The sequence below is a fragment of the Chrysemys picta genome, chromosome 1 (genome assembly GCF_011386835.1).
Source record: "Chrysemys picta bellii isolate R12L10 chromosome 1, ASM1138683v2, whole genome shotgun sequence".
Lineage (NCBI taxonomy): Eukaryota > Metazoa > Chordata > Testudines > Emydidae > Chrysemys > Chrysemys picta.
In genome coordinates this window covers 277,172,039-277,199,280 of record NC_088791.1, presented here as the reverse complement: position 1 = coordinate 277,199,280, position 27,242 = coordinate 277,172,039, and the positions used below count along the sequence as shown (strand labels likewise).

At 42.9% G+C, this 27,242-nt stretch overlaps 1 protein-coding gene across 8 annotated transcripts in view; it reads left to right on the top strand.

The window, feature by feature from the left end:
• The window catches only part of PIBF1 (progesterone immunomodulatory binding factor 1), a 202,353-nt gene that overhangs the window by 54,184 nt on the left and 120,927 nt on the right, over positions 1-27,242 (top strand). For all 8 annotated transcript variants that reach the window (XR_010597744.1, XR_010597743.1, XM_042861701.2 and 5 more), the window contains exon 10: positions 1,695-1,793. Coding sequence is in view for 6 of the 8 variants with exons in the window: in XM_042861701.2 (XP_042717635.2) it covers positions 1,695-1,793 (99 nt within the window). In the remaining 2 variants the exon portion in view is untranslated. The remainder of the gene's footprint in view (positions 1-1,694; positions 1,794-27,242) is intronic.

Here is a 27,242-nt window from a genome sequence, read left to right as displayed (position 1 = left end):
CTCAGCAGTAAACCTTTCCCTATTTATAGTGTCTCAGGCTTCAGTGTTACATCTCTTGTTTGAATTAGTCAGCCTTCAGAACCAAGGGTTCATAGAATTGGCCCCACTGCATCTGCAGTGAAGCCTGAGGGCCACTAAAGTCTTCCTGTGTCATTCTGTCCTTCTGGTTCTAAGGAATTTGGACCTTAACAATGTCCTTTTTTTAGACATAGGATTGGTGTTTGAGCTCCTCATCTGAGGTTTATTCTATCCTTTGGGTATCTTTTGGTCTGCCTTAACCTTATGCGATACTAGCTCCTTGTTCTCATTCTTCCATTTTGGTCTCTTATCTTTCAGAACAGAAGTGTAAGGGGTCTAAGAGGTAACTTGGAAGGGGAAAAGAAGGATGATTCCTGGCTGGTTGACAAGTAAGGCTCAGTGCATTCCTGAGGCTATTCTAAACTACTGCAGGGACAGAAACAAACTCTGAGACAGATTGAATGAGAATCCCAGGGATGGATGGAACTGGCTGGGCAAGGAGTCTGAGAGTGGGGAGAGGAGTCCAGGGTAGGGTGGGGATGGTAGTCAAGTCACATAAACCAAACTTTTCACCGATGGTCATTAATTGTGTTCCTTATTTTATGGGTACCCAATCTGAAATACCTGCCTCTGATTGCCAGAACACTTATAGTTGTAACTGAAGTCAATGGGGAGTTGTTCTTTGAACATATAAAGTACTATATAATGCTACGTGCTCTGAAAATCAGTCCTAGGCTACTCAAATTGGGCATCCAAAATTAATGTAGATTTTTTTATCTTAATCTCTCTGTGCTTCTGTTCCATAGGTATAAAATTGAGATAATATCACCCAACCTCACAGGCTCAGGCAACCTTAATTCTTTTCCAAACTTTGAATTCTTGACTTTGCAATCTTAACATTCTTTAACATAATTTTTGTGTGTCATTTCTATACATGAATGAAAATCTAATCCTGCAGTGGGAATTCAGATAATCATCTCCTTATAGGATTAGGCTCTAAATGTGAATTATATAAAGTACATTGACATTACAGTATGTACAAAGTAATATTGCGAGGTCTTAAAAGTGGAGATCTGCTGTGTTCAATTCAGTTTTTAGGACTGGATTTTCTTTAATAAAATCTGTCTGTTTCCTGTACAAACCTTGGAGCATGTCAGACAAATTTTGTGTTCTGTTGGCCCCAAAGTGAGGTACGTTGGGTTGTCTTAATTATTAAAATTTGTAACTCGGAAAACTAGTTTTGTAAAATTTCTAAAGCAGCTGAAAGGGTTATTTTTTTTATTGACCAGCATAAAAGCAAAAAAGATTAGATGGAATAATATAATTGCAGAAAAGAATTTGTTTTTCAAAGAGGTAGTAAATGCATTTTGAGAAACGGGGATATATAATCAGTGGCCATGATGTAGACTATTTGAGACCAGTAAGTCACAATTGGTAAAATGTATATGAAATTGGGGATGGGAAAATGATTGTAAATTAAGACTTGTGTAAAAAAACAAAATAGTCAACTATTCAGTATCAGAAGCTACTCACATTACCACTGCCATATGGCTCTTGTGAGCCAGTCCAGAATGACTAAAAAAGAGATGTAGATATAAATCAGTATTGTTTAATTATGAAAAATCTTGTTCATATATATCAGATTGCTGACAGAATAATTTTATTTTTTACTTCAGAAATTTGAGAGAAGCAAGAGATAATGCTGTGGTTGAAAAAGAAAGAGCAGTTGTGGCTGAAAAGGATGCTTTAGGAAAATATGAACATCTCTTAGAACAGTAAGTATATTTTAAAATGCATACACACAAATGGAACTAAAGAGATACTAATATTTATATCATTAAATTTGATAATCTTTTTTTCTGGACATAAAGGGAATACTGTGTACAATTCAGGTCAACCATGTTCAAGAAAGATGAATTCAAACTGGACGCTGTGCGGAGAAGGGCTACTAAGATGGGCAGTGGAATGGCGAGCCTATCTTACAAGACAATAAAAGAACTTGGCTTGTGTTGCCTAGAAAATGAAGGCTGAGAGGGGATATGATTGCTCTATAAATACTGCAGGATGGTAAAACAGCAGGGAAGGAGAAAAGCCATTTAAGCTAAAGGATAATGTTGGCAACAAGAACAAAGGGTATACACTGGCCATGAATAAATTTTAGGCTGGAAATTAGAACGATGTTTCTAACTATTCGAGGACTGAGTCTCAGAAACTGCCTTCCAATAGGAGTAGTGGGGGCAAACAACCTACTAATTTTAAAATGGATCTTGATAAATTTATGAACGTGATTATATGACATTATTTCCTGTGATAGCAGGGAATTAGACTCACTGACTGAAGAGGTTCCTTATGTTTCTGTTCTGTGTTTTCATCATTTCTCTAAGTGGACAAGATTAGTTTTTAACAAAATGCGTTTTCACCCATGAGCAACCAGTGGAATTCCAGAATGTTTGGGCACCAACCCAGATTGTCTTAAGATTCTTCTGGTCTTTGAGTGATGTCCCTATGGGTGCTCCACTTTAGGTGTTGGTGCGCTCCTGCGCCCGTAGCCAGAGATTTAAGGAATTAGTGCCCAGTTGGGGGTCACATGCGCGGTCCCCATCTTGCGGTTAACAGGTGCTATGCGACCAAGCCACCCCACCCCCCCACTTCCTTCTCTACCACCTTTGGCTCTATTCAGAGCACTTAGCAGCACCTTGCAGCTTAGCAAAAGCTTATCTTTTCCTTAGTTTTTAGTTTTCAGTTAGAATAGGTAGCCTTCCTATTTTAGCCCCATCTTTTGCTGCTGCTGCTTCTTCAAAAAAAAAAGTTGTTTACATTTTTCTCGTAGGGCATGTAGGTTTCTGTTTCTACGTGGTTATTGTACCTCCCCCGCCCTTTGTTTTTTTACGGGGAGAGTACGCTCCTTGAGGGGCATGCCTGGTTCCCCAGGGTTCAAACACTGCACTATCTGCAGGATTTCTGTACCTCTTTCTGACGGACACTCTTAAGTGTGCCCGTTGTCTTGGTGCAGGCATGTTTGCACTGTCACAATCTGAAAGCTCGCACCAGAAAGGCAAGAGATCTCCAACTGAAACTACTTCTCATGGGAAAAATCTCTCCGCCTGGCATCTAACATTAGATACGCACCCGGCCAGAAATTGCCATCGGCAGCCTCTGATAAGGGCCCTTTGTCCATGGCACGGGCTCCTGATCAACCCGCAAAGAAGGTGGCAAAAAAACGGGTACCACGTTCCCAACTTTGGAGTTGGCCAAGAAAAGACACTCTGCTCACAAGCAAACACTCCCAGTACCAACCGCACCGGCCATGTCAACGGCCGAAACAGCGGGTCCCTCCGGCACCATCGGTACCAAGAAACTGAAAGTTCCCAAGCAGCTGAGCTCGGTCACAAGCACCAGGGGAAAATGAAACCCCATGCCGCAGTACCGTCTGACATGAACAAGCAATTGGTACTGAGCACCTCAATAACTCCAATGCTAATGCTGCACCTAGTGCGGCCATCACGCACACTAGTCACACACCGGTGCCGACAAGCAGTTTCCCACATGCGAACCTGTTTCCTATGACCCCAACGGTACTGATACCGGGCGCATTGCAGCAATTCCTCCACCACAAAGACATCTCCGTTTCATCAGTACCGGAGTCTCCCATCCTTGGCACTGATGGTACCTCAGTACCCACAGCACTTAATCAACCCAGTTCTCCGCTTCTGTCCACTCCACAATTCTCCAGTGAGGATGGAGATGGGGATGCTGGGCGCGCTCCACCACATTCCTCCCCTGTGTCTGCTCCTACCATGCACGCCCCTCCATACACAGGCTACCCGAAAACCTTCTGAACCAACCTTGGTACGGGCAACCCTGGATGCCCACTATGCCCTTTCAACCACAGTGGCCTTTTTGGAACCCGTGGGCTACACACCAACAGCAACAACAGGGCATACCTGTTGGCCTTCCCACAGCTGACACACTTCAAGCACCTTTATTGATCCCACCAGGCACTTCTGAACAGGGGGCTCAGGATGAGGAGGAGGAATTCTCTGATTAAGACAATCCACCAGAAGTCCACTTCTCCTCATCCTCACCAGACAACACTATTACGCCCCCACCTACCATCGCAGGTGATAATTTGTAGAGGTCTTGAAATTGTTTAGGGAAAGTTGCCACTTCACTGGACATCTCCCTGGAAGAGGTCCAGGAATCGTGACACAAGCTAGTTGACATACTGCATCCATCGACCTCATCTAAAATTACCCTTCCCATGAATGATGTGATTATGGATCCTGTGAAGTTGCTCTGGCAAACCCTGCAGTGATTCCACCTACCTGTAAGAGATTTGATTAAAAAATACCATATGCCTGCAAAGGGCTCTGAATTCCTTTTTTTGCATCCAACATCGAACTCATTGGTGATTGACACCGGCAATGAACCGGGTAGGCAACAATACTACAGAAACACTCCATATGATAAAGACTGGACATGCCTTGACCTTTGCGGTTGCAAAGCATATTCTGCTGCGACCTTACAATTGAGAATTGCCAACTATGATGCCTTATTAGCAAAGTATGACCACAATAACTATGCAAGTCTCTCTGAATTTACTGCCTTTATTCCAGTGACAAACAAGAACAATACAAATCACTCATCACAGAAGGTCAACTCATAACCAGAACAGCATTACAGGCTGCCCTTTATTCAGCAGATTCAGCTGCGAGATCCATAGCAACCACAATTGTTATGAGATGAGCCTCTTGCTCCATCTATCTGGATTCCCAAAGCCGGTACTGTTGACTATGGAGGACGTTCGAAGGATCCAAACTTTTCATGGACAAAACAGACGAGTCATTGCACACTCTTAAGGACTTAAGGGGACATTGCGATCTCTGGGCATTCACATACCCAAGATCAAAAGGCGACAGGGCAGTGATCAAACCCCTCAACGATTCCAACTCCCTACGTATGCACAATACAGTAGATACTATGAATATCGGGGTCGGAAGTAGAAAACCTTGAGGAGACAGCAATCTGGTCCCTCGAATACTATTTCTCAACCATCAACTTCCAGACAACAAATTTGAAGCCTTGGTCGAGGATCTGAGAACCCCATCTCTTTCAGTGCTGGAACCATCTACAACTATCAAGACATTTGGAGATTGCCTGACCCCATTTTACCTGATCTGGCACAGTATTACAACAGACAGATGGGTATTAGAAATTATCAAAACTTGGTTATTCCATCCCCCTTACCTCCAAACCCCCTACATATCCCACTTCCCTATCTCTCTTCAGGGACTCCTCTCACGAGTATCTACTGCAGTGGTGGCCAGCCCGCGCGGCTTCCCGCAGCTCCCATTGGCCGTGAAAGGTGAACCGCAGCCACTGGGAGCTGCAAGCTGTGCCTGTGGATGGTCAATGTAAACAAACTGTCTCGTGGCCCGCCAGCTGATTGCCCTGATGGACCGCATGCGGCCCGCAGGTTGCCCACCACTGGTCTACTGGGAGAAGAGGTAACCTACCTCATGTCTCTAGAAGCAGTAGAACCCGTACCATCCGAGTACAGCGGGAAGGGATTCTATTCCCACTAATTTCTCTCTCAGAAAAAAAACAGGAGGTTGGAGGCCTATCCTCTGCCTATGACGACTCAACAAATTTGTGAAAACCTAGCAGTTCAAAATGGACACACTAAGCACCATAATCCCAGCATTAGAAAGTGGGGACTGGTTCTCAGCCCTTGACCCCCAGGACGCATATTTTTCATATATCCATCCATCCCTCACATCGAAAACTCCCTATGTTTTGCAATAGGACATGACAATTTCCAATACAAAGTGCTATCCTTTGGCCTTTCCACTGCGCCTTGGGTATTCTCAAAGGTATTAACTGTAGTAGCTGCCTATCTATGCAGAGAGGGAATCATGATTTTTCCCTACCTGGACGACTGTTTATGACTGCCTGTCTTGTTGGTGCTTTCAACAAAGTCCACCGAACACACAATAACTCTGTTTACTAGGTTAGGCCTTCAGATAAACATGCAAAAATCCACTCTAACATCAGTTCAACACCTGGAATTTATTGGCGCAGACCTCGATTCCCTCGAGGCAACAGCCTTCCGACCGACAAAACAATTTCTGACTCTAACCAATTTGATCTCCACAGCACAAAATAGCCCGCAAGTGTCTGCCAGAACTTGCCTACAAATTCTATGCCATATGGCTGCCATGATCTTTATTGTCCGACACGCAAGATTACATATACGGTGCGTCCAAGCCTGGCTCTGAACAAATTATGTCCCACACAAGCACAGTATAAACAAGTGCTTCACCATGCCAGAGACAATCAAAGATGCTTTTTGTGGTGGACCAACCCGGACAACGTTGATCGCCATCACCACAGATGCTTCCCTTCTAGGGTGGGGAGCACATCTGCAACCACATATAGGCCGATGCTCCGAGACGGAGTCCCATCTTCACTTCCTACTGCTAATCAGAGACAAGACTGTACAGATTCTCACGGACAATGTAATTTGTATGTTCTACATCAGGCCTGCACAACATGCGGCCCGGGGCCACATGCGGCCCGCGTGGGCTCATTGTGCGGCCCGCGGGGGTTGAGTAGATGGGCTCACTGTGTGGTCCGCGGGCGGAGGGGGGGGTGAGTAGACAAGCGGCGGGTGAGGGAAGGGGGCTGAGTAGGTGAGCAAGCGGGCAGTGGCAGGGAATGAGTAGGCGATCCGGGAGGGTGGAGGGCTGAGGAGGCGAGTGGGTAGGCAGTGGCGGGAGGTAAGTAGGCGAGCCGGGGCAAGGGAGCTGAGGAGGCGAGTGGTGAGTCGGTTGCTGACCTGTTCTACTGATCTGGTCTTGCTCCCATCCCCTCTCCCAGGGCCGGCTCCAGGCACCAGCAAAACAAGCAGGTGCCTGGGGCGGCACATTTCTAGGGGCGGCATTTTGGCGCCGGCCATCATAGGTGCCGACTCCGGGGCACGGGAAAAAAGTGCCCTCGCTGCCCCAGCTCGCCTCCGCTCTGCCTCCACCTGCTCCCCTGAGCGCGCCGCCACCGCTCCGCTTCTTCTCCCTCCCTACCAGGCTTGCTGCGCGCGAAACAGCTGTTTTGCGCAGCAAGGCTGGGAGGGAGGAGAAGCCAAGTGGCGGGGCGCTCGGGGGAGGCGGCGGAGGTGAGCTGGAGCGGGGAGTGGTTCCTCTACCCCCCTGTTACTTCCTGCACCCCCCCACCTTAGCTCACCTCCGCTCCACCTGCTCCCCTGAATGCACCGTTGCTCCGCTTCTCCCCCCTCCCTCCCAGGCTTGCCACGTGCGAAACCGCTATTTCACGCAGCAAGGCTGGGAGGGAGGAGAAGCCGAGCGGCGGGCGCTCGGGGGAGGCGGTGGTGGTGGAGCGGAGGTGAGCTGGAGTGGGGAGCGGTTCCTCTAACCCCCCCATTACTTCCTGCCCCTCCCCCAGCTCACCTCTGCTCTGCCTTCTCCCCTGAACACGCTGCTGCTCCACTTCTCCGCCCTCCCTCGCCTGAGAGGGACGGGGGAGAAGCGGAGCGGCGGCATGCCCGGGGGAGCAGGCGGAGTGGAAGTGAGCTAGGGCGGGACGTCATGGGGGGCCCGTAGGAAGCAATAGGGGCGAGAAATGCGGCACGCCAGGGGAGGAGGCGGTGCTGGGGATTTGGGGAAGGGGTTTGGAAGGGGTGGAGTTGGGGTGGGGCCGGGGGCACGAAAAAGAAAGGGGAGGCGGCCACAAATTTTTTTGCTTGGGGCGGCAAAAATCCTAGAGCTGGCCCTGCCCTCTCCAAGCGTTGCAGCTGTCCAGAGGTGCCTGCCTTCCACGCCTTCCTCATTCACACCTCATTCATTCAACAGGGCAATCGATTACGAAGTGGGGGGGAAGATCTTATTCTACTTCTAGCAAAAAGACATTTTTCTTTTACCTTAATTATACTACCTTAGGGGCCGCTATAACATATTACCGAGGTTCAATACTGCTGTTTCGGTGGGGCGGCGCTGGGGAAGAGGGTTTAATTCTGTGGAGCAGATGGCGCTGGGGGGGGTGGGGTTTGGCGGCACTGGGGAGGTTGTTTCCGTGGGGTGGGCGGTGCTGGGGGGGGGTGTTGTGTTTCGGGGGGGGCTGGGTGGCGCTGGGGGGGGTTTGGCGGCGCTGGGGGGGTTTCGGCCCTCAGTTGTTTTCTTTGGAGTAATATGGCCCTCGCCGCTTTACGAGTTGTGCAGGCCTGTTCTACATAAACAGACAAAGGGGAGTGCTCACACTCCCTCTGTGTGGAAGCCATGTGCGTTTGGCAATGGTGCATCAAGCACAATGCTATGGCAGATACCCTAGGTAGGAAGTTTTATCAGGACCACAAGTGGGAGCTGAACACACCAGTAATCCTAGACATTTTTCGGATGTGGGGGTTTCCAATTATAGATCTTTTTGCAACTGCACAAAACACCAAATGCCCCCAATTCTGCTCCAGAGCAGGACTCAGTCCACACTCTCTGGGCGACGCCTTCCTCATCAAGTGGAACGCTTCCCTACTATACACCTTCCCTCCCACCCCCCTTCCTAGCCCACGTGCTTCACAAGATCAGACAAGACAGATCCAGAGTGATCCTAATAGCCCCCGAACCACAACAAACATGGTACCCTTACCTTCTCCACATGGCTGTCTACATACCACACACACTGCCACTTCTACCTCAGCTGCTATTGCAGGATGCAGGTTGCGTCATCCATCTGGATCCCCAATGACTCCATCTCAAAGCTTGGTTACTGCATGGTTCTCAGACTCTGAAATGACATGTTCCACAGATGTACAAAACATCTTGTTAAACAGCCATAGTCATCGCGCCGACACAAACAGACTGCACCTCTCTCAGCCCCTTTACCTCTCATTCTAGACTACTTGCTGGAACTCCTTTCATCTCAACCAATACATTTGCTGACATTTTTCCCTAAATTGCATGTGGACAAACAGTCCAGATTACATCCCCTGGATATCCGCAGGGCTATAGCCTTCTACATTAATAGAACAAAATCTTTTCTCAAGTCTTCAAAATTGTTCATTTCAATCACCGAACGATCAAAAGGTAATGCCATTTCCAAAGAACATGTATCCAATGGATATCAGACTGCATAAAACTGCAGAATTCCTGTGCTGCCCTGCAGAAAATGGCAGGGAAGCCTCACCGGGGTGTGTGTGGGAAGAGAGGACACGGCCATGGGTGCAGTTTTTTGGGGGGATTGCTCCAAACAGAGGTGAGGCATGGAGGGGACACGGGGTTATGTGCCTCTGCCTCCCCTCATTTCTGCAATGCAGAGCTGCCCAGCTGAAGGAGGCTGTTTCGGCTCCGCTGACTCTGCAGCTGAACGCCACCTCCTGTGTCCTACTGCCAGTCGTGCTCCCCTTCTGTGTGCGGGAGCCTTCCTGTTTTCTGTGGAACAGCGAGTGCCTGCGGTGGGGCTGGGTAAAGAGGGGTGGGGGAAATGAGGGAAGGGAGGGTGATGGGATGGGGGAAAGAGGCAGTGGGGAAGGAAGGGGGTGGAATAGTGCAGGGGGAGGGGAATGTGGGAGTGAGGGGACGGAGGTAGAGAAGAAAAGGGCATAGGGGAATCGCAAGCCCGGCATTTGGCATCCCCTCAGCAGCAGCTGGGACTCCCCCGTTAAGCAGGCCCATTGAACTCTCACCCTGACACGCCCTACCCCACTACACCTGGACTCCTCCAATTATTCCCCCCACACCTAGATCCTCACCCCACTGATCCCCAGCCAGCTGCACCTGGAACCCCACCCCATCAAGCTCCACTCCCCTGGCACCCAGACGCCCCCACTGAGTCCCCCACCCCAGAACCCCTGCTGAGCCCCATCTCCCCACACCCAGATCCCTCCCAGCTGAATCCCAACCACCTTCACCTGGATTGCCTGCAGAGTCCCATTGCCCCTGCACCTGGAACCCCTCAACTAGCCCTTGTGCATCCAGATCTCCCACATTGCCCCACACAGAAACCTATCCCCCCACAGTAAGCCCCTCAATGCTTGGATCCTGCTGGGTGGAACCTGCCCTCCTATACCTGGAGCAGAGGGGCAGGGCCCCAGGGTGTTTCTGGGGCAGGTCTAGCCCTTGCATTGTGTCAGGGTCAGGGACAGCCTCCCTGCTGAATCCCTGTACTGAGGGAGATGGGGTCTTCAGGGTGACCTCCCATCTCACTGCAGCCACTGGCCTGTGCTCCCCACTGCCATGCTGGAGCCACATTTGTTTGTTGACAAATAAAATTTGCAGAATTTTCAATTTTTTGGCACATAATTTACTCAGGAGTACTCTATGGACCAGTGCTGTGTTTCATTAGCTCAAAACAGGAAGCATTTTTATAATGTTTTCAACTAACAGTTTAGCTATAATTTGTATGATGCATAATAGTAATTGAATATTATACTTACCTTTGTGGTAGCCCTTTTGTGCCTTTCCTGCTGCCTCCACCAGTTTTCTCACATCCATATGTCCCAAGTGATGGTGTAGAATGGCTGTAATACTTCCCATGCCAATTTATTAATATATTTTAGTATGGGGAGGAGTTGTGAATAATTCTCTTTACTGCTTCACAATAGATCCAGTCTCCTGCTCTGCAGCACCTTGGTTATTTAAATGCTTAGTTCTTCCTAAATGATGACTAGTAGTCATGCTAATTATATGGTGATTTTGAGCTATAGATAATATCCAAATAAGAATTTGAATGAAGCCACTACATTCATTTCATTTGTGACTTAATCCATGTTTAAACCCAGGTATTTAGGAACTGAAAAGCTAATGCATTAACCAACTGTGCCACCTAGCTGTCTACTTGGAATGAATGTTTAAGTGACATTTTGCTTGGTTTTAAAGGTGAGCTGTAAATAGGAATTGTTAAGATTTTGTTAACTTAAGTTAACAAATGTGTGCTTCACACTCCAATAACCAAGATACTGCTATTGGGGCATTTAGCACATTGCCCAAACCTGTAAACACTCTTTATTATTCAGTCCTGTGTATTTTGTCCCCTGTGGGACTCCTAGCCCTCACTGCAATATAACATTCCAGCATGCACTATGCTGAAAGCGAATTCATATCAAATGTGGAACCCTGCTGGAAAATAAATTCAGCCCGTAAAGAATGAGATAAGTGCGATTTTTTTCTCTTTTTACTGTATAGTGTTTTGTTAAAACAAAAATTCTATCTTATATTTTGGGATTTATTTATTTATTTATTTATTTTTTAAACTTCAGAACCATGCAAAAGACTTCTTTAAAAAAAAACAGTTTCTTGACCTCTTGAATGCTGGCTTCCTGGTTCACTGAGGTGGTCTGATTATTGTGATTTCAATCGCATTATTTATTAGGGCTGTCGATTAATCTCAGTTAACTCATGCGATTAACTCAGAAAAATGAAACCCGATTAATCACAGTTTTAATCGCATTGTTAAACAGTAGAATACAAATTGAAATTTATTAAATATTTTTGGATGTTTTTCTACTTTTTAAATATATTCATTTCAATTACAACACAGAATACAAAGTGTACAGTACTCACTGTCTCTTATTACGAATATTTGCACTGTAAAAATGATAAACAAAAGAAATAGTATTTTTCAATTCACCTCATACAAGTACTGTAGTGCAATCTCTTTCTTGTGAAAGTGCAACTTACAAATGTGGATTTTTTGTTTGTTTGTTACATAACTGCACTCAAAAACAAAACAATGACAAACTTTACAGCCTACAAGTCCACTCAGTCCTACTTCTTATTCAGCTAAGCTAAGATCAACAAGTTTGTTTACATTCACGGGATATAATGCTGACAGCTTTTTATTTACAATGTCACCTGAAAGTGAGAACAGGCACTTTTGTAGCTGGCATTACAAGGTATGTACGTGCCAGATATGCTAATAATTCGTATACCTCTTCATGCGTCGGCCACCATTCCAGAGGACATGCTTCCATGCTGATGATGCTCATTAAAAAAAAATGCGTTAATTAAATTTGTGACTGAACTCCTTGGGGGAGATTTGTATGTCTCCTGCTCTGTTTTACCCCCATTCTGCCATATATTTCATGTTACAGCAGTCTCGGATGAGGACCCAGGACATGCTGTTCATTTTAAGAACACTTTTACTGCAGATTTGACAAATGCTCTGCTCTGTTCAATGTTGATATCAATCGGCTGCGTACGTGTGTTCCCTCTGCGTGCTGCCCCAGCTCTGCGCAGATAGCTGACACAGCAGATCCCAAGAGAACTCCCAATGACCACAGACACTAGTAAGGTACAAAGGCAGGTTGGCCAGGTTTATTGTCAAACGAAGCACAGTAATAGTTCCCTCTAGACTTTACTCTACAGGACGTACTACGAATATGTGCCCCCTGGCAATGGACTCAGCTCAGTCAGTGGCGGGACTTTCCACTGCCCCTTAGGCTGGACAAAGACACCACCCTAGGGATGCATTCTTATACATCGGTACAAACAAGTTACACATCACTCCTGGCGTATTGAGGTGCAACCCCTCTACGTAGTAAGGTGCCGCCTCTCACCTTGTACATGTTGGTTTGAACAAAACAACTCTATCCATCATATTACCCTTTTGGCCCTGTCGTTGGGATGGGTCAGCTTGTTCCTTGTTGTGTGTGGAATGTACAAGTATGCGAATGTTCTGATATCTGGTGTCCAGTACCTTTTAGGTATGTCTCTTTTTGCAGCATCAGGCCTTTCCTTGCCAGCTTCTGTGAGCAGGGCCTGCCTCTGGCTCACAGCTTAACTTTGCTTTATGTTCGCAAAGTCTTGACCATTACTTTAGTTCAGGCCTCATACTGGGCCTCTGATAAGGGTTTATGTTTCAGGGCCTCATCTTACTACAGTACCAATGTGAGATTTCTAAAGATAGCTACAGTACTCGAACCAAGGTTTAAGAACCTGAAGTGCGTTCCAATATCTGAGGGATGAGGTGCAGAGTATGCTTTCAGAAGTCTTAAAAGAGCAACACTAGGATGCAGAAACTACAGAACCCGAACCACCAAAAAAGAAAATCAACCTTCTGTAGGTGTGTAACAGGGTTGGCACCCACATCTCACGAGTGCCCCCTTCTGACTGGGTGTGTTTGCATTCTTTAGTTCTGGTGACCCCTTTTGCTGGTTCCAGGTGGGTTTGTCAGTGACACAGCACTCCAGCCAACTCAAACTGTCTGCATGTTAACCAGCACAAACCCCTTCCGGGTATATGGGTTCCCCGGGGCCTATCTTAGTACCCCTCTGGTGGTGTCTTTCTCTAGCCCTCCCTTGGCTGTGGTGTTTAAGTAGTTCAGCCCTGGTATGGCTTCCTCCCTGGATACACTATTTTCAGGTTGCCCTACCCGGGCCAGTCCCTACTTAGTCCTAGGAACCAGCCAGGAGCTCCCTCAGTAGGCTCCCCCCATCCCTGCTAGCAAACCGTCCGTGGCCCTGCTGCTCTTCCAGGCAGCCAGGCCTGCAGTCCTTTCTTCTTCTGCTCCAAGCAGCAACTAATTACTGCCCTGCATCTCCTTTTATATAGCCCTCCTGGGCCCTGATTGACTGTTTCCCCTGCAGCCACTATAGCCTGCTTGGAGGACCTCTCCACTGTTCCTTCCCTGGGATGGGTGTGGCAGAACTCTAAGGCCTCCAGCCAGGGGCCTTTGGGCATAGTCCACCCCATCACAAGGTGGCATCTGACTCAGATGATGAAAATGAACATGTGTCAATCTGCACTGCTTGGACATTAGGAAAAAGTTCCTAACTGTCAGGGTGGTTAAACACTGGAACAAATTGCCTAGGGAGGTTGTGGAATCTCCGTCTCTGGAGATATTTAAGAGTAGGTTAGATAAATGTCTATCAGGGATGGTCTAGACAGTATTTGGTCCTGCCATGCGGGCAGGGGACTGGACTCGATGACCTCTCGAGGTCCCTTCCAGTCCTAGAATCTATGAATCTATGAAAGAACCCATCATCAGCATGGATGCATGTCCTCTGGAATGGTGGTTGAAGCATGAAGGAACATATAAATCTTTTTAGTGCATCTGGCACGTAAATATCTTGCGACACCAGCTACAACAGTGCCATGCAAACGCCTGTTCTGACTTTCAGGTGACATTGTAAACAAGAAGTGGGCAGCATTATCTCCCACAAATGTAAACAAACTTATTTGGCTGAACAAGAAGTAGGACTGAGTGGACTTGTAGGCTCTAAAGTTTTACATTGTTTTGTTTTTGAATGCAGTTATTTTTTGTGCATAATTCTACATTTGTAAGTTCAACTTTCATGATAAAGAGATTGAACTACAGTACTTGTATTAGGTAAATTGAAAAATACAAATTCTTTTGTTTTTACAGTGCAGATATTTGTAATGAAAATATAAAGTGAGCACTGTACACTTCGTTTTCTGTGTTGTAATTGAAATCAATATATTTGAAAATGTAGAAAACATAAAAAGAAATTAAATGTTATTCTATTATTGTTTAACAGTGCATTTAATTTTTTTAATCACGTGAGACAGCCCTATTATTTATGCTTTGCTGGTGTTGGATCACAACAAGAGACAACAGTCTAAATAAATTTGGAATATGCAGCAACTAAAAAGAAGAGAAAAAGTGAAGTTTTAGATAACTGTACTGAAGGCTGGTTACTGATGACAGTCATATGTTGCTTAAGTTAACAGAATTTTGGCAATTCACCTTTAAAATATGTCTAGGGTCTGGCCTCATCAGAATATCCTTTGATGGTAGAAGCAACCAACTCCCACAAAAAAAAGCTGTCACCAAAGTCCAGTCAGTTTTTTCCTTGAGTTTCAAATGTCTCACCCTGGCTGCTGGAACATGTTCTCTCACACACTGCTTTTTGCTTATACAGCATTCCTCTTCTGCATCTTCCTCCTCCCAGGAGGGGATCCTGCACTAAAATATGGCAATAAACATTTTAAAAAGACTAATTACTGATATGTAAGTCATTAAAAAGTGAGGTTCTGAGATCTGTCTTTTTTTGTTTAATAATTTGATTAAAACAAAATACCTATTAATTAAATTCTAGATTGTCCTACAGAAAAATCTACTTTAAAAAAGGATACTATAGCACACTTTCTCCTTGAGCTGACAGAAAATGGACTTGTCACAAAACTAATACTTTATACTTCTTACAGCATCTTGATGGATATCTCAGAAACAGGTAGCTCTATCTAAAAACTATCTATCTAAAACTGCCTCCCCTTCTGGCCACAATATAGGTGTAAGGATTGCAACTGATATAAGTAGATAAGTTGGAATACGAAAAAGTGGCAAAATGACAACTTGGCATCCTGAGATGGAACAAAAGACATTGACTTTGCAGACTCTAAAATCCTGAGATTATTGCTGACAACTGAGTGAACACCAGGGAACTCTCCCAGTATAGCCAGGGCCCTTTGACGGCTTGTCTACACTTGAAATGTTACAGTGGAACAGTTGCAGTGCTTCAGTGTAAATGCTACTTATGCCGATAGGAGGGGTTCTGCCTTTAGCATAGGTAATCCACCTCCCTGAAAGGCAGTAGATAGATTGACAAAAGAATTCTTCCATTGACCTAGCACTGTCTATGCCAGGAGCTAGGGCTGCTTAACTATGCCACTTAGAGGTGTGGATTTTTCACACCCCTGAGTGATATAGCTGGTCAACCTAACTTTTTAGTGTAGGCCAGACCTAATACAGAAGTAGAGGAAAGAATATTACTTTTTCTCAGTAAGGGAATACTCATGGTGTTCAGTTTTTGACAGAGCTGTTTTTTTATAATAAGTTAAATTTGTTGTTACTCAAAAGATCCATCATAGTTACCATTGGTATCATAATCTGTATAATCAAATATGTTTGAAAACTTCACAAGTATGTGGAATGCTGGTGAGCCTGGATGGTGGTTAAGAAAAGTCCCTGGCAAACATTATGATCAGGAGTGTAACTAATACCTAGGTTTTTTTAGTCAAATGCAAATTCTTTTTTTCTCATGGTGTTGGTGATTAATTTTTATCAAATAAATGTTTATAAAATGGTCAAATGCTAATAATTCTGTTAGCAGGTTCTCTCCTCATTCAGTCCTCCCTGGTAGCCTGCTAAATGACCAGAATACAATTGAAATTTTTCTCTAAAGGAGATTTAGACATATAATTGTATTAAAGTTAATCAGTATATGATAACTAGCTATTGTCTTAATTATAATAATTGGTTATTTGTACAGCTTTGGAAGAACTTTTCTGCTGGCCTCAGTTGAAGGGCGGGGCTTTGTCCCAGAGCTTCCAGCAGTGACACTGGAATTGCTGTCTAATGTCTAATTTCAGAGATAGGGTATTAACCCATTAATGATGCATGTTGAGAAAAGCTACTAACAGAAATATTTCATTCAAGAAATTGCTCATTATTAAGCTTTAGAATGTAGGAAGGGTGAAAACAATATGTAAACCACACATGGCAAGATTGCTATGAATAAAAGCAATAATACTGTAGTTAGTTATAGAAGTATTTATAGAAACCCCTCATTCTCAGTATTTAAATGCCAAGTTCCTCTGAGCCAGTGACTTTGTATTCCTACATGTCTGTAAATTGATGAGGAGTTTTGATGCTATATAGATAGGTATTGTGTATTGTAGTTGAGTTTAACTATGACTATCAAAGTTTCCCTTCCCTAATTGTTAACAAGATAATAGTGGAGAATACACAATAAAAGGGATATAAATAGATCACTGTATTTATGAATCAAGCTCCAAAAGGTTTGAGTATTAACCCTAACTGTATTGCATAACAATGAATTAAATACTTACTGATTTTGTTTAACTAATAATATAGAAAATAATTCAGAGTGGTATCTGCAAATTTGCCTGAGTAAATTGCTACAACAAAAAATGTGTATGTTCACAGGACTCTAACAGAATACTACAGGTCCATACTTTCTCTTACCAGGGGTACCTTAACCACCTGAACATTGCCTGAGCAATTCCACAATCAAACATATTAACCTCTATTGTTCAAAAAATACATAAATTAGGTGATAGGTAATACATTGAACATTCTCAAAAATAATTATATACTTATATATCAGTAAAAATATAATGAAGTTAAAACAAAATATCGGACACATTGTCAAAATGCAGTAATTCTTAATTGATATTGTAAAATAAGATACTAAAGTATTACACTGGTCTACAATTTTTGAGAAGTCGTCTGCTTCAGAGATAAAATGTGCTATTTATTATGTATTTTGATGTGCTGAATTCAAATATGACAATTAAAACAACTGATTGGCTACTGTTTCTAAGATATTTAAGTTTTTACATTTTATGTCTATGTATATTGTGTAGATAGTAGAGTTTTAATCCTAAATTGTAAACCTAGGTCTTTTCATGTGTTTATGGTTGCTTTACATGATAATATTTCACCTGTTCTGTTTATGTAACACTTTAAAAATCAGCAAAAGGGTTATATAAATACTATTTATTATGAAACAAAAGGCAAAAAACTATTATGTACATAGTTTAGTCCTATTCAGTGTCTACTCGGCGCTTCTTGGCTCGTCTCTTGTGTTCATTAAATGGAGCATCTCTTGTCACTGTCCAGCAATAGTCTGCAAGCATTGATGGGCTTCATTTGCCCTGATAGCGTTTCTCCATTGTTGCAATGTCCTGGTGAAATTGCTCGCCGTGCTCATCGCTCACTGCTCCGCAGTTCGGTGGAAAAAAATCTAGACGAGAGTGCAAAAAATATATCTTTAGTGACATGTTGCAACCAAGGCTTTTGTATGCCTTGAGGAGGTTTTCCACTAACAACCTGTAGTTGTCTGCCTTGTTGTTTCCGAGAAAATTTATTGCCACTAACTGGAAGGCTTTCCATGCCGTCTTTTCCTTGCCACACCATGCATGGTCAAATGCATCATCTCGAAGAAGTTCACAAATCTGAGGACCAACAAAGACACCTTCCTTTATCTTAGCTTCACTTAACCAAACCAGCCAGCAGTACGTTTCTGTCACAAATCCTGCCATGTACTTCAACCAAGACGTTGAATGTGTTGAGACTTAAAGATTTACATTAAAAGATTTTTTTAAAGGGAATAACTGCTATAATATAATGAATGTCCCTAACAATAAAGGCAACAGGGATGGTTTGTGAACATAAAAAATTCTAAATATACCCAGTCTTTTCTTCCCATTCCTCATTTTAGACCCTTCGGCTTGGTCTACACTAAACCCCCAAATCGAACTAAGGTACGCAACTTCAGCTACGTGAATAACGTAGCTGAAGTCGACGTACCTTAGTTCGAACTTACCGCGGTCCAGACCCGGCAGGCAGGCTCCCCCGTCGACTCCGCGTACTCCTCGCGGCGAGCAGGATTACCGGAGTCGACGGGGAGCACTTCTGAGTTCGATTTATCGCGTTCAGACAAGACGCGATAAATCGAACCCAGAAGTTCGATTGCCTGCCGCCGAACCAGCGCGGTAAGTATAGACAAGCCCTTCAAGCCATACCAACTATCTTATCTCATGTTCTTCTGTAATGTACCTGCGTACACCATGCTGGATTGCATCAACTCTCAGGAAATCTCATTGGAGTATAGTCCCAACCTATGGAGTGGGAGGCATAATATAAGTGGTATCATATTAAAATATGGAGGGAGGGTTTTTTTTCTCCAATACTAGTATTGATACACATAGAAATAAGATGAAAGTCTGCAAAACTGAGCTCATATACTAAAAACAAAAACAATTAGTCATCATAGGCCACTTATATAAAACTTTTTGTGCATTGATCTCAGAGTATTTTATAATAGCAAGCAAGCATTATTATCCCCCTATTTACAAGATGAGTAAACTGAAGCACACAGAGGTTGATTGTCAAAAAGACATTTGCAAACACCTTTAACATTACTTCCAAAACCATTTCTAATCAAGACCTTGTTTTCTGTATTCTGAAAGTCCTATTCACAGTCACTACAACACTGAAACAAAAAACAGTTTCTAAAACTGGAGGTAACATTCATTTACCTATGTGTGCCAAGTTTTAAACTGTTTTAGGAGCTAAAGTAAAACATGTTGAAAATGGCTCATTGTGGTACCGGAATATATACTATAGGAAATAGGAGCTCATTTACAAGTGGGAGAAATGCACTCACACGTCATTGGACTTCCCTTCCAGTAAATGTCATATTTTAAAATAAATACAGAAAATACATTTCTTTCTGAATTTTGTATAAGTTGATTTAGATAGTTGGCATTACTAAATAATTTTTATATTTATCTTTGTAAGTCTATCTTTTAAAAAAAGTTTTACGAACAAATTTTGCTAAACATTACCATTCTGAGTAGAAAACCATTATAATTGGCATTTTTTTTTATTTGAGGGATAAACTTGAACTCTATCATACGGTTCACATAAACAGGAGTATAACAAATAGCCATTTGAGACTAAAGGTAAAATTTTCAAAAGCTTCTGCATGGCTTAGGAGCATGTTTATAAAGCACAACAAAATGGGAATATACATGTACATATTTTGGCAAGACATCTTTTCAATGCCTTCTATGCCACTGGACCATGTTTGGTTATCAGACTGCTAACTTAACCTTCAATGTTTTTTGGACTTCCCTGCTTTGCTTAATTATCCATCTTGAGATCAACAGGAAATAATCAAATGCTTGAAGGAAAAGGCTTACATTCTTCAGAATGTAGTTGCCTAGTTCTAAGAACCTAAAGCTTTAGGAGTTTATTCTACCAATATATGTACAATGCTTGGAAAAATTCTATACAAGAATTAAAAAGTGCCTCCAGTATGGACCTTCTATTATTGTGTCTACTGTATTTTCAATCACTGTATCTATATTAGCTATAACTAGAGCTGGGAGAAATCTTTGTGGAGGATAGTAAAATGTATTTTTGGGGCACCAAAACTATTCATGAATTCTAGTAGAATTTGGTGAATAGTTTCGGCTGGTAAAAACCTGAAAAAAAATTGTTGAAACAAGACATAATTTCAGAAATGTTGTTCTGAACCAACATTCAAAACATTTTGTTCAGCTGAAAAATACTCTTTGTTCTTTTGTCAAGAATAACCGGGAGAAAGAAATACAGTTTCAGTTCAAAACAATTTTTTTGTTTCAGCCACTGAACGGAAAAATGAATTATTGATTCAGCATGAAATGAAAAAAAAAAAAGGAAATTGTTGCAGGATTTTTGCAAAAGTTAGAAATTAGAACTTGAGATCACAAACTTGGGGGCATGGAATGTCATTATGAAGGGCAACGAAAATGTTTGCTTTCATAGAATCATAGAATATCAGGGTTGGAAGGGACCTCAGAAGGTCATCTAGTCCAACCCCCTGCTCAAGCAGGACCTATCCCCAACTAAATCATCCCAGCCAGGGCTTTGTCAAGCCTGACTTTAAAAACCTCTAAGGAAGGAGTTTCCACCACCTCCCTAGGTAACCCATTCCAGTGCTTCACCACCCTCCTAGTGCAATAGTTTTTCCTAATATCCAACCTAAACCTCTCACACTGCAACTTGAGACAGTTACTCCTTGTTCTGTCATCTGGTACCACTGAGAACAGTCTAGATCCATCCTCTTTGGCACCCTCTTTCAGGTAGTTGAAAGCAGCTATCAAATCCCCCCTCATTCTTCTCTTGTGCAGACTAAATAATCCCAGTTCCCTCAGCCTCTCCTCATAAATTATGTGCTCCAGCCACCTAATCATTTTTGTTGCCCTCCGCTGGACTGTTTCCAATTTTTCCACATCCTTCTTGTAGTGTGGGGCCCAAAACTGGACACAGTACTCCAGATGCGGCCTCACCAATGCCGAATAGAGGGGAATGATCACGTCTCTCGATCTGCTGGCAATGCTCCCACTTATACAGCCCAAAATGCCATTAGCCTTCTTTGCAACAAGGGCACACTGTTGGCTCATATCCAGCTTCTTGTCCACTGTAACCCATAGGTCCTTTTCTGCAGAACTGCTGCCTAGCCACTTGGTCCCTAGTCTGTAGCAGTGCATGGGATTCTTCCATGCTAAGTGCAGGACTCTGCACTTGTCCTCGTTGAACCTCATCAGATTTCTTTTGGCCCAATCCTCTAATCTGTCTAGGTCCCTCTGTATCCTATCCATATCCTCCAGCGCAGGGGTCGGCAACCTCTGGCATGCAACTCGCCAGGGTAAGCACCCTAGCGGGCCAGGCCAGTTTGTTTACCTGCCCCGTCTGCAGGTTCGGCTGATCATGGCTCCAGGCCAATGGGGGCTGCAGGAAGCGACGCGGGCTGAGGGATGTGCTGGCCATGGCTTCATTGTCTCCTACATACTATTCTGATAAATTTGTGAATCCCTAGACACCAGAAAAAGAATAGCAAGAAAAGACAGAAAAGTGTCTGCTTTGCCACAACTGGAATTTTTATTTACTATTGCCCTGGTTTAATTAAGAGAAGTTTTTCAGAGATCAGACATAAGTTACAGTAAACACAGCAACATTTTAGGACTAGTTAGTGCAGATCTGTATTTCTTTCCCCTAAGGCAGCAGACACCTTCCAAATTAACAAGCAGTACAGTAGCCAAGAAAAAAAATTCTGTTGACTTGAAATCCACATCTAAATGATTCAGACTTAAAAACTAAAATACATATAATACTTAGGGTTGCCAACTTTCTAATTGCACAAAACCGAACACCCTAGCCATGCCCCTTCCATGAGGCCCCGCCCCATCCCCGAGGCCACACCCCCTGCTCACTACATTTCCCCTCCCTCAGTGGCTAACTCTCCCCCACCCTCACTGGGCTGTGGCAGGGGGTCAGGGTGCGGGACGGGTTGAGGGCTCTAACTGGGGGTGCAGGCTCTGGGGTGGGGCCAGAAATGAGGGGTTCATGGTGCAGTAGGGGACTCTGGGTTGCGGGGGGTGGGCCTCAGGGCTGAGGCAGGGGCTTGGAGCACGGGCTTACCTCGGGTGGCTCCCGGCCAGAGGTGCAGCGGGGCTAAGGCAGACTCCCTGCCTGTCCTGATTCCGCACTGCGCCCCAGAAGTGGCCAGCAGGTCTGGCTCCTAGGCAGAGGGGCCAAGAGGCTGCACGTGCTGCTCTTCCCTGCAGGCACTGCTCCCCACAGCTCCCACTGGCCATGGTTCCCAGCCAATGGGAGTGAGGAGCCAGTGCTCAGGGCGGGGACAGCACACAGAGCCCCGTGGACCGCCCCCTGCCTAGGAGTCGAACCTGCTGTCTGCTTCTGGGGCGCAGCGCAGTACCAGGACAGGTAGGGACTAGCCTGCCTTAGACCTGCAATACCCCTGACCACATTTTTAACGGCCTGGTGGCCGTAGCCACTAGGGTCCCTTTTTGACCGGGAATCATTCCGGACACCTGGCAATCCTAATAACACTGCTCTACAGCCAAAATGCTTCTGAAATAAATGTAGTCAAACTTTACTAATTCTGGGTCACTGAGAACGAAAATGATGCTTAAAATTGTTGATTGGCTCTAGTTTTCAAGATATGCTTTTGGGTCAGTATATACGACCCTTGACTTGGGAATGGCGGAGGATAAGTGAGTTCTAAAGGGAAGGGATCTCAATTTAAACCAGAAATGACTAAAATACATCTTTGACTGGATCTATGAATAAATCTATGACTGGGTTTGGACAGTACTTGCGTTTTAGGCAAAACAATGAATGATGTAATCTGAAGCTGGTATTGCGTCATACATGATATGAATTGCATCATGTTATTCCTAGAAGTCATGGATGATGCAATCATAACGAAGCTTACATCACTCTGCTGAACAAATTGCTCTAGACATACAGTGTCGTGCTCTCTTATTTGTCAGTGTTTGATTTTGCAAAGGGACACATTTCTGTTGAGCCAAAGTGAGCAGAGATGCCTCGTATTTGTGTGAACAGTGCAGATAACTTCTGTTATGTTTGTGGTGAAGTGACTTTTGCATCACAAAAGCACAGTATAACCACTATGGTTAAGAAAGCCTATCAATTGGAGATCAGGACAAGAGATGGGCCCCACACATATGGTGCAACACTTGTGCAACAAATCTTCGCCAGTGGTTGAACAGGAAAAGGAAATCTATGCCTTTTGTAGTGCCAATGATTTGGAGAGAGCCAACAGATCATACCAGCAATTGTTACTTCTGCATGGTGTCTCCAGTTGGGAAAGGTGTGTCAAAGAAGAAAAAGTGGACTGTGCATTATCCAAACATTCCATCAGCTATACGCCCAGTACCCCACGGAGAACGACTGCTGGTTCCTGATGCACCAGAATCATTCTCACTTGAGTCAGACGAGGAAGAGGATGAAACTTCTGGTCCTGCACCATCAATGTCACAGGACCCACATTTTCTCCCATCCTCCTCCTCTGAACCACACCTCATAACACAAGGTGAACTGAATGACCTTGTCAGGGATTTGGAACTACCCAAGAGTAAGGCAGAGCTGTTGGGCTCCAGACTACAGCAGTGGAATCTCCTGGCACGTGATGTTAGGGTTTCCATGTTCCGTGACCATCAAAAGGATCTTGTCCCATTCTTCTTCATGGAAGGTGATCTTGTAGCCTGCAACATCGATGGTGTGATGGCAGCCCTCAACATCATTCACGATCCAGATGAATGGAGACTGTTCATTGATTCATCGAAGACGAGTCTTAAAACTGTTTTACTGCATAATGGCAATGTTTTGCCATCAATTCCAGTTGATCATGCAGTCCATATGAAGGAAACCTATGACAACATGAAACAACTTTTGAGGTGCATAAACTATGACCAACATCAGTGGGAGCTTTGTGGCGATTTGAAGGTTGTTGCTGTCTTGCTTGGTCTGCAGACTGGATACACAAAGTACTGCTGTTTTCTCTGCGAATGGGATAGTCGTGCAAGAGGTTCCCAATTCATCAAGAAAGATTGGCCACTCCGACAGTCATTGGAGCCTGGGAGGAAAAGTGTTCAGCATCCACCACTTGTTGAATCAAGGAAGATTTTGTTACCACCCTTACACATCAAGCTGGGTCTGATGAAGAACTTTGTCAAGGCCATTGACAAAACACAAGCAGCTTTCAAGTACCTCCGTGGAAAATTTCCAAGATTAAGTGAAGCTAAGATAAAGGAAGGTGTCTTATCATTATTATCATGTAAAGCAACCATAAACACATGAAAAGACCTAGGTTTACAATTTATGATTAAAACTCTACTATCTACACAATTACATAGACATAAAATGTAAAAACTTAAATATCTTAGAAACAGTAGCCAATCAGTTGTTTTAATTGTCATATTTGAATTCAGCACATCAAAATACACAATAAATAGCACATTTTATCTCTGAAGCAGACGACTTCTCAAAAATTGTAGACCAGTGATATCAAAGAGAGAACTTTTATGCGAGACCTTTCTTGATTGACTTCAGCAAAGAGGTTTCAAAATGCTTACATGGCTTTTGGAACACCATTCTATTCTTTAAAAAGCGACAAAGAGTCCTTTGGCACCTTATAGACTAACAGAAGTATTGGAGCCTATGCTTTCATGGGTGAATACCCACTTCGTCACACATGCGTTTCATAAGGTGCCACAGGACTCTTTGTCGCTTTTTACAGATCCAGACTAACACGGCTATCCCTCTGATACTATTCTATTCTTTGGCATTGTCTTAAACACATTCTCTAATCCAATACTTGTTTGAATCAACATGCATAAAAGTAGCTAAAGGCAGAGTGGAATAGGAATTGTAGGAGCCATTGGAATCTTAGAAACTTGTGTATTTTGAACTTTAAATGAATTTGTAGAAAGCATGTTTGGGGTGGATTGTTAACTGTTGGTTATTTTTCATTTAATTATTTAAAGTATAAAATGTACACCAAAATATTTGCAATAACAGTAGATTTTACATAGATTATATTAAGTCCATAAAAATAAATGAAAACCCCAGGTACAGCATTCCTTCTGATATATCTGTTTGATTTAAATAACAACTTATTTTATCGCCACATAATTGATATGGCATTATTATGTGCCTTAACAAGACAACCAAATGCTACAAAGTACTGTTTGTTTATTAATCACATTGGATGCCTTATTTGATCATGATATGAGAGATGCATTGAATTACTTTAAATGCATGTTTTGGATTCCTATAGATCCATAGTACAGTTGTTGAACATACCCTGCGGTTTTAACCCAGCAAAAGATTACTCACATTCATACAAGAATCTGCTTCCAAGCCAAGATGACAGTTGCTGCTACAGCTGAGAGGTGAAATGGTTTAGGAAATCATTCAAACAAAAGTTAACTTAGGTCAAAGCAGAAAAAGTGCATTTCAGATTCCTTTATCAAGTCTGGAGGTAAAGTTATTTGAGGTGTTAATGATGGTTATATAAGCTGTCAAGAAGAATATTCCAGTTCAGTAAATTTGTAAAGCCTAATGAAAGATGAGGTGGATCAGAGTTTCTACTTCTGTTGTTTTCACATGCTTCTATTTCTTATATCCCCAAATTTTTAAAATAAATGTAGTTGGAGAGGATTTTTTCTTTGCTTGTATCTTTAAATCCTTCAGTATGTGTAAGTGATAGTATACTAAGGAGTGGAGGAGAGGGGAGTTGGCTGCATTATAATCCAAACTTTGTGGCAATGGTTTGACTATACTGTGCCAAAACAGCATATTTGGCCTATTTTAATGTTGACATGAGCACCAAGAGTCTTCAGATTCATTCCATGTGATGTAGAGGATTACTCAGACATAAGGGATCGACCATGTTTTTTAGCAAGAATGAAAAATATATACTTTAAATGGAAACTTTTAAATAAAAGGGGGAAAAATTAAATGTTTTCAAAAGAAAAATCTATGAATGTTTAAAAACATTAAAATGAAGTACTGTATTTCTATGCCACAGTGTGCTGTATACAGTAATAATGGAATGTACAGTACAGTGCACATACCAGGTTTGCATAATTTAATCTATACCTGTATAGCCCTTACTATACCATATATACATTTTAGAATCTTATATCCCGGAGCACATTATCACACTTGTAAAGTGACATTTTTGTAGTTCCTAAAACAAGTTAAAGGTGACCTGCAAATATAACTGTCCTAAAAATGGTGTCTGAAGTTGGAATGAAAATAATTACAATGTAAAGGAAATAATAAAATCTTTGTCTATGAAATAGTCTGAGCTGTAGACTGTCCTATTTATTCTATCAGAGTTAGTGTCCTCACAAACCTTGTAAACATAGAGGGAATTCTGGAATATTCAGCAGAAAGAAATTGAGGAAAGGCATTTATTTTTATTATTAACTTGTTAAAAAGATTATAGTAGATGGAGAAAAATAATATTTTGAAAAAATCTTAAGGAGTGACAACACTTTGTTCTTTTAAAAAAACACAGAAAATATTGACACTGCTTTTATTTTAAAAAAGAATGTTAACAATTTTTAAAAGGAAACCACTGTTATAAGTTAGGGGGTTAGGCCTGTTGAAACGTGCTGCCATCAGTGGCTGGGGAGGAGACGCTCATAAGGAACATCTTTCTCCTTTTTAAACAGCATTATCTGGTAAGAAGAAACCAACATTGGCCCTGGTCTTTCCATAGTTATTGTTGCAACCAGTTTCCATTATAAACTCTGTATTCAGCCTTGCTATAACTCTTGCTGTTGTTATTGGGTTAATCTGAAATTTGCCAGGTTTATTGTAAAGGTAGGAATTTTCTTTCAGAGGTGGAAGAAAATTGGTCAAACTATTTTTGTGTCTCAGGCCACTAAGAAATTATTCTGATTTGGGATCTGACTTATGTCTAATATTGTTCTGTGTACTTCTGTGTTGGAATGTCTAATTACTACCACGTCAGGCTTTCCAACTAGTAAAATATTTTTTGAAAAATATAGCAAAGGCTATATTTCAAGAAAACCAGGTGTAGCTAAGCAGCAATAACAAGTCTTGTGTTTAACTATTCTGGTAATAATGAATACAATGAGTAGTTTGCCCTCTGGTGTCTGGTTGTAGTTTAGAGAGAACATATGATCCCTCTACACTTCATCACTGTAACAAAAGTTTCCCCTTAGCTGAAGTGGTAGTCTTGTGGTTTTTGGAGCTGAAGATCCAAGATTCTAATCCCCACATATATGTTTGATTTATCTAGAAATTTTGTTCTTACCAATAGTGGAATAATTACAAACTTGCACCCTGTTGTGGGTTTTTGTTACTATGAATAAAATTAGGCTGTT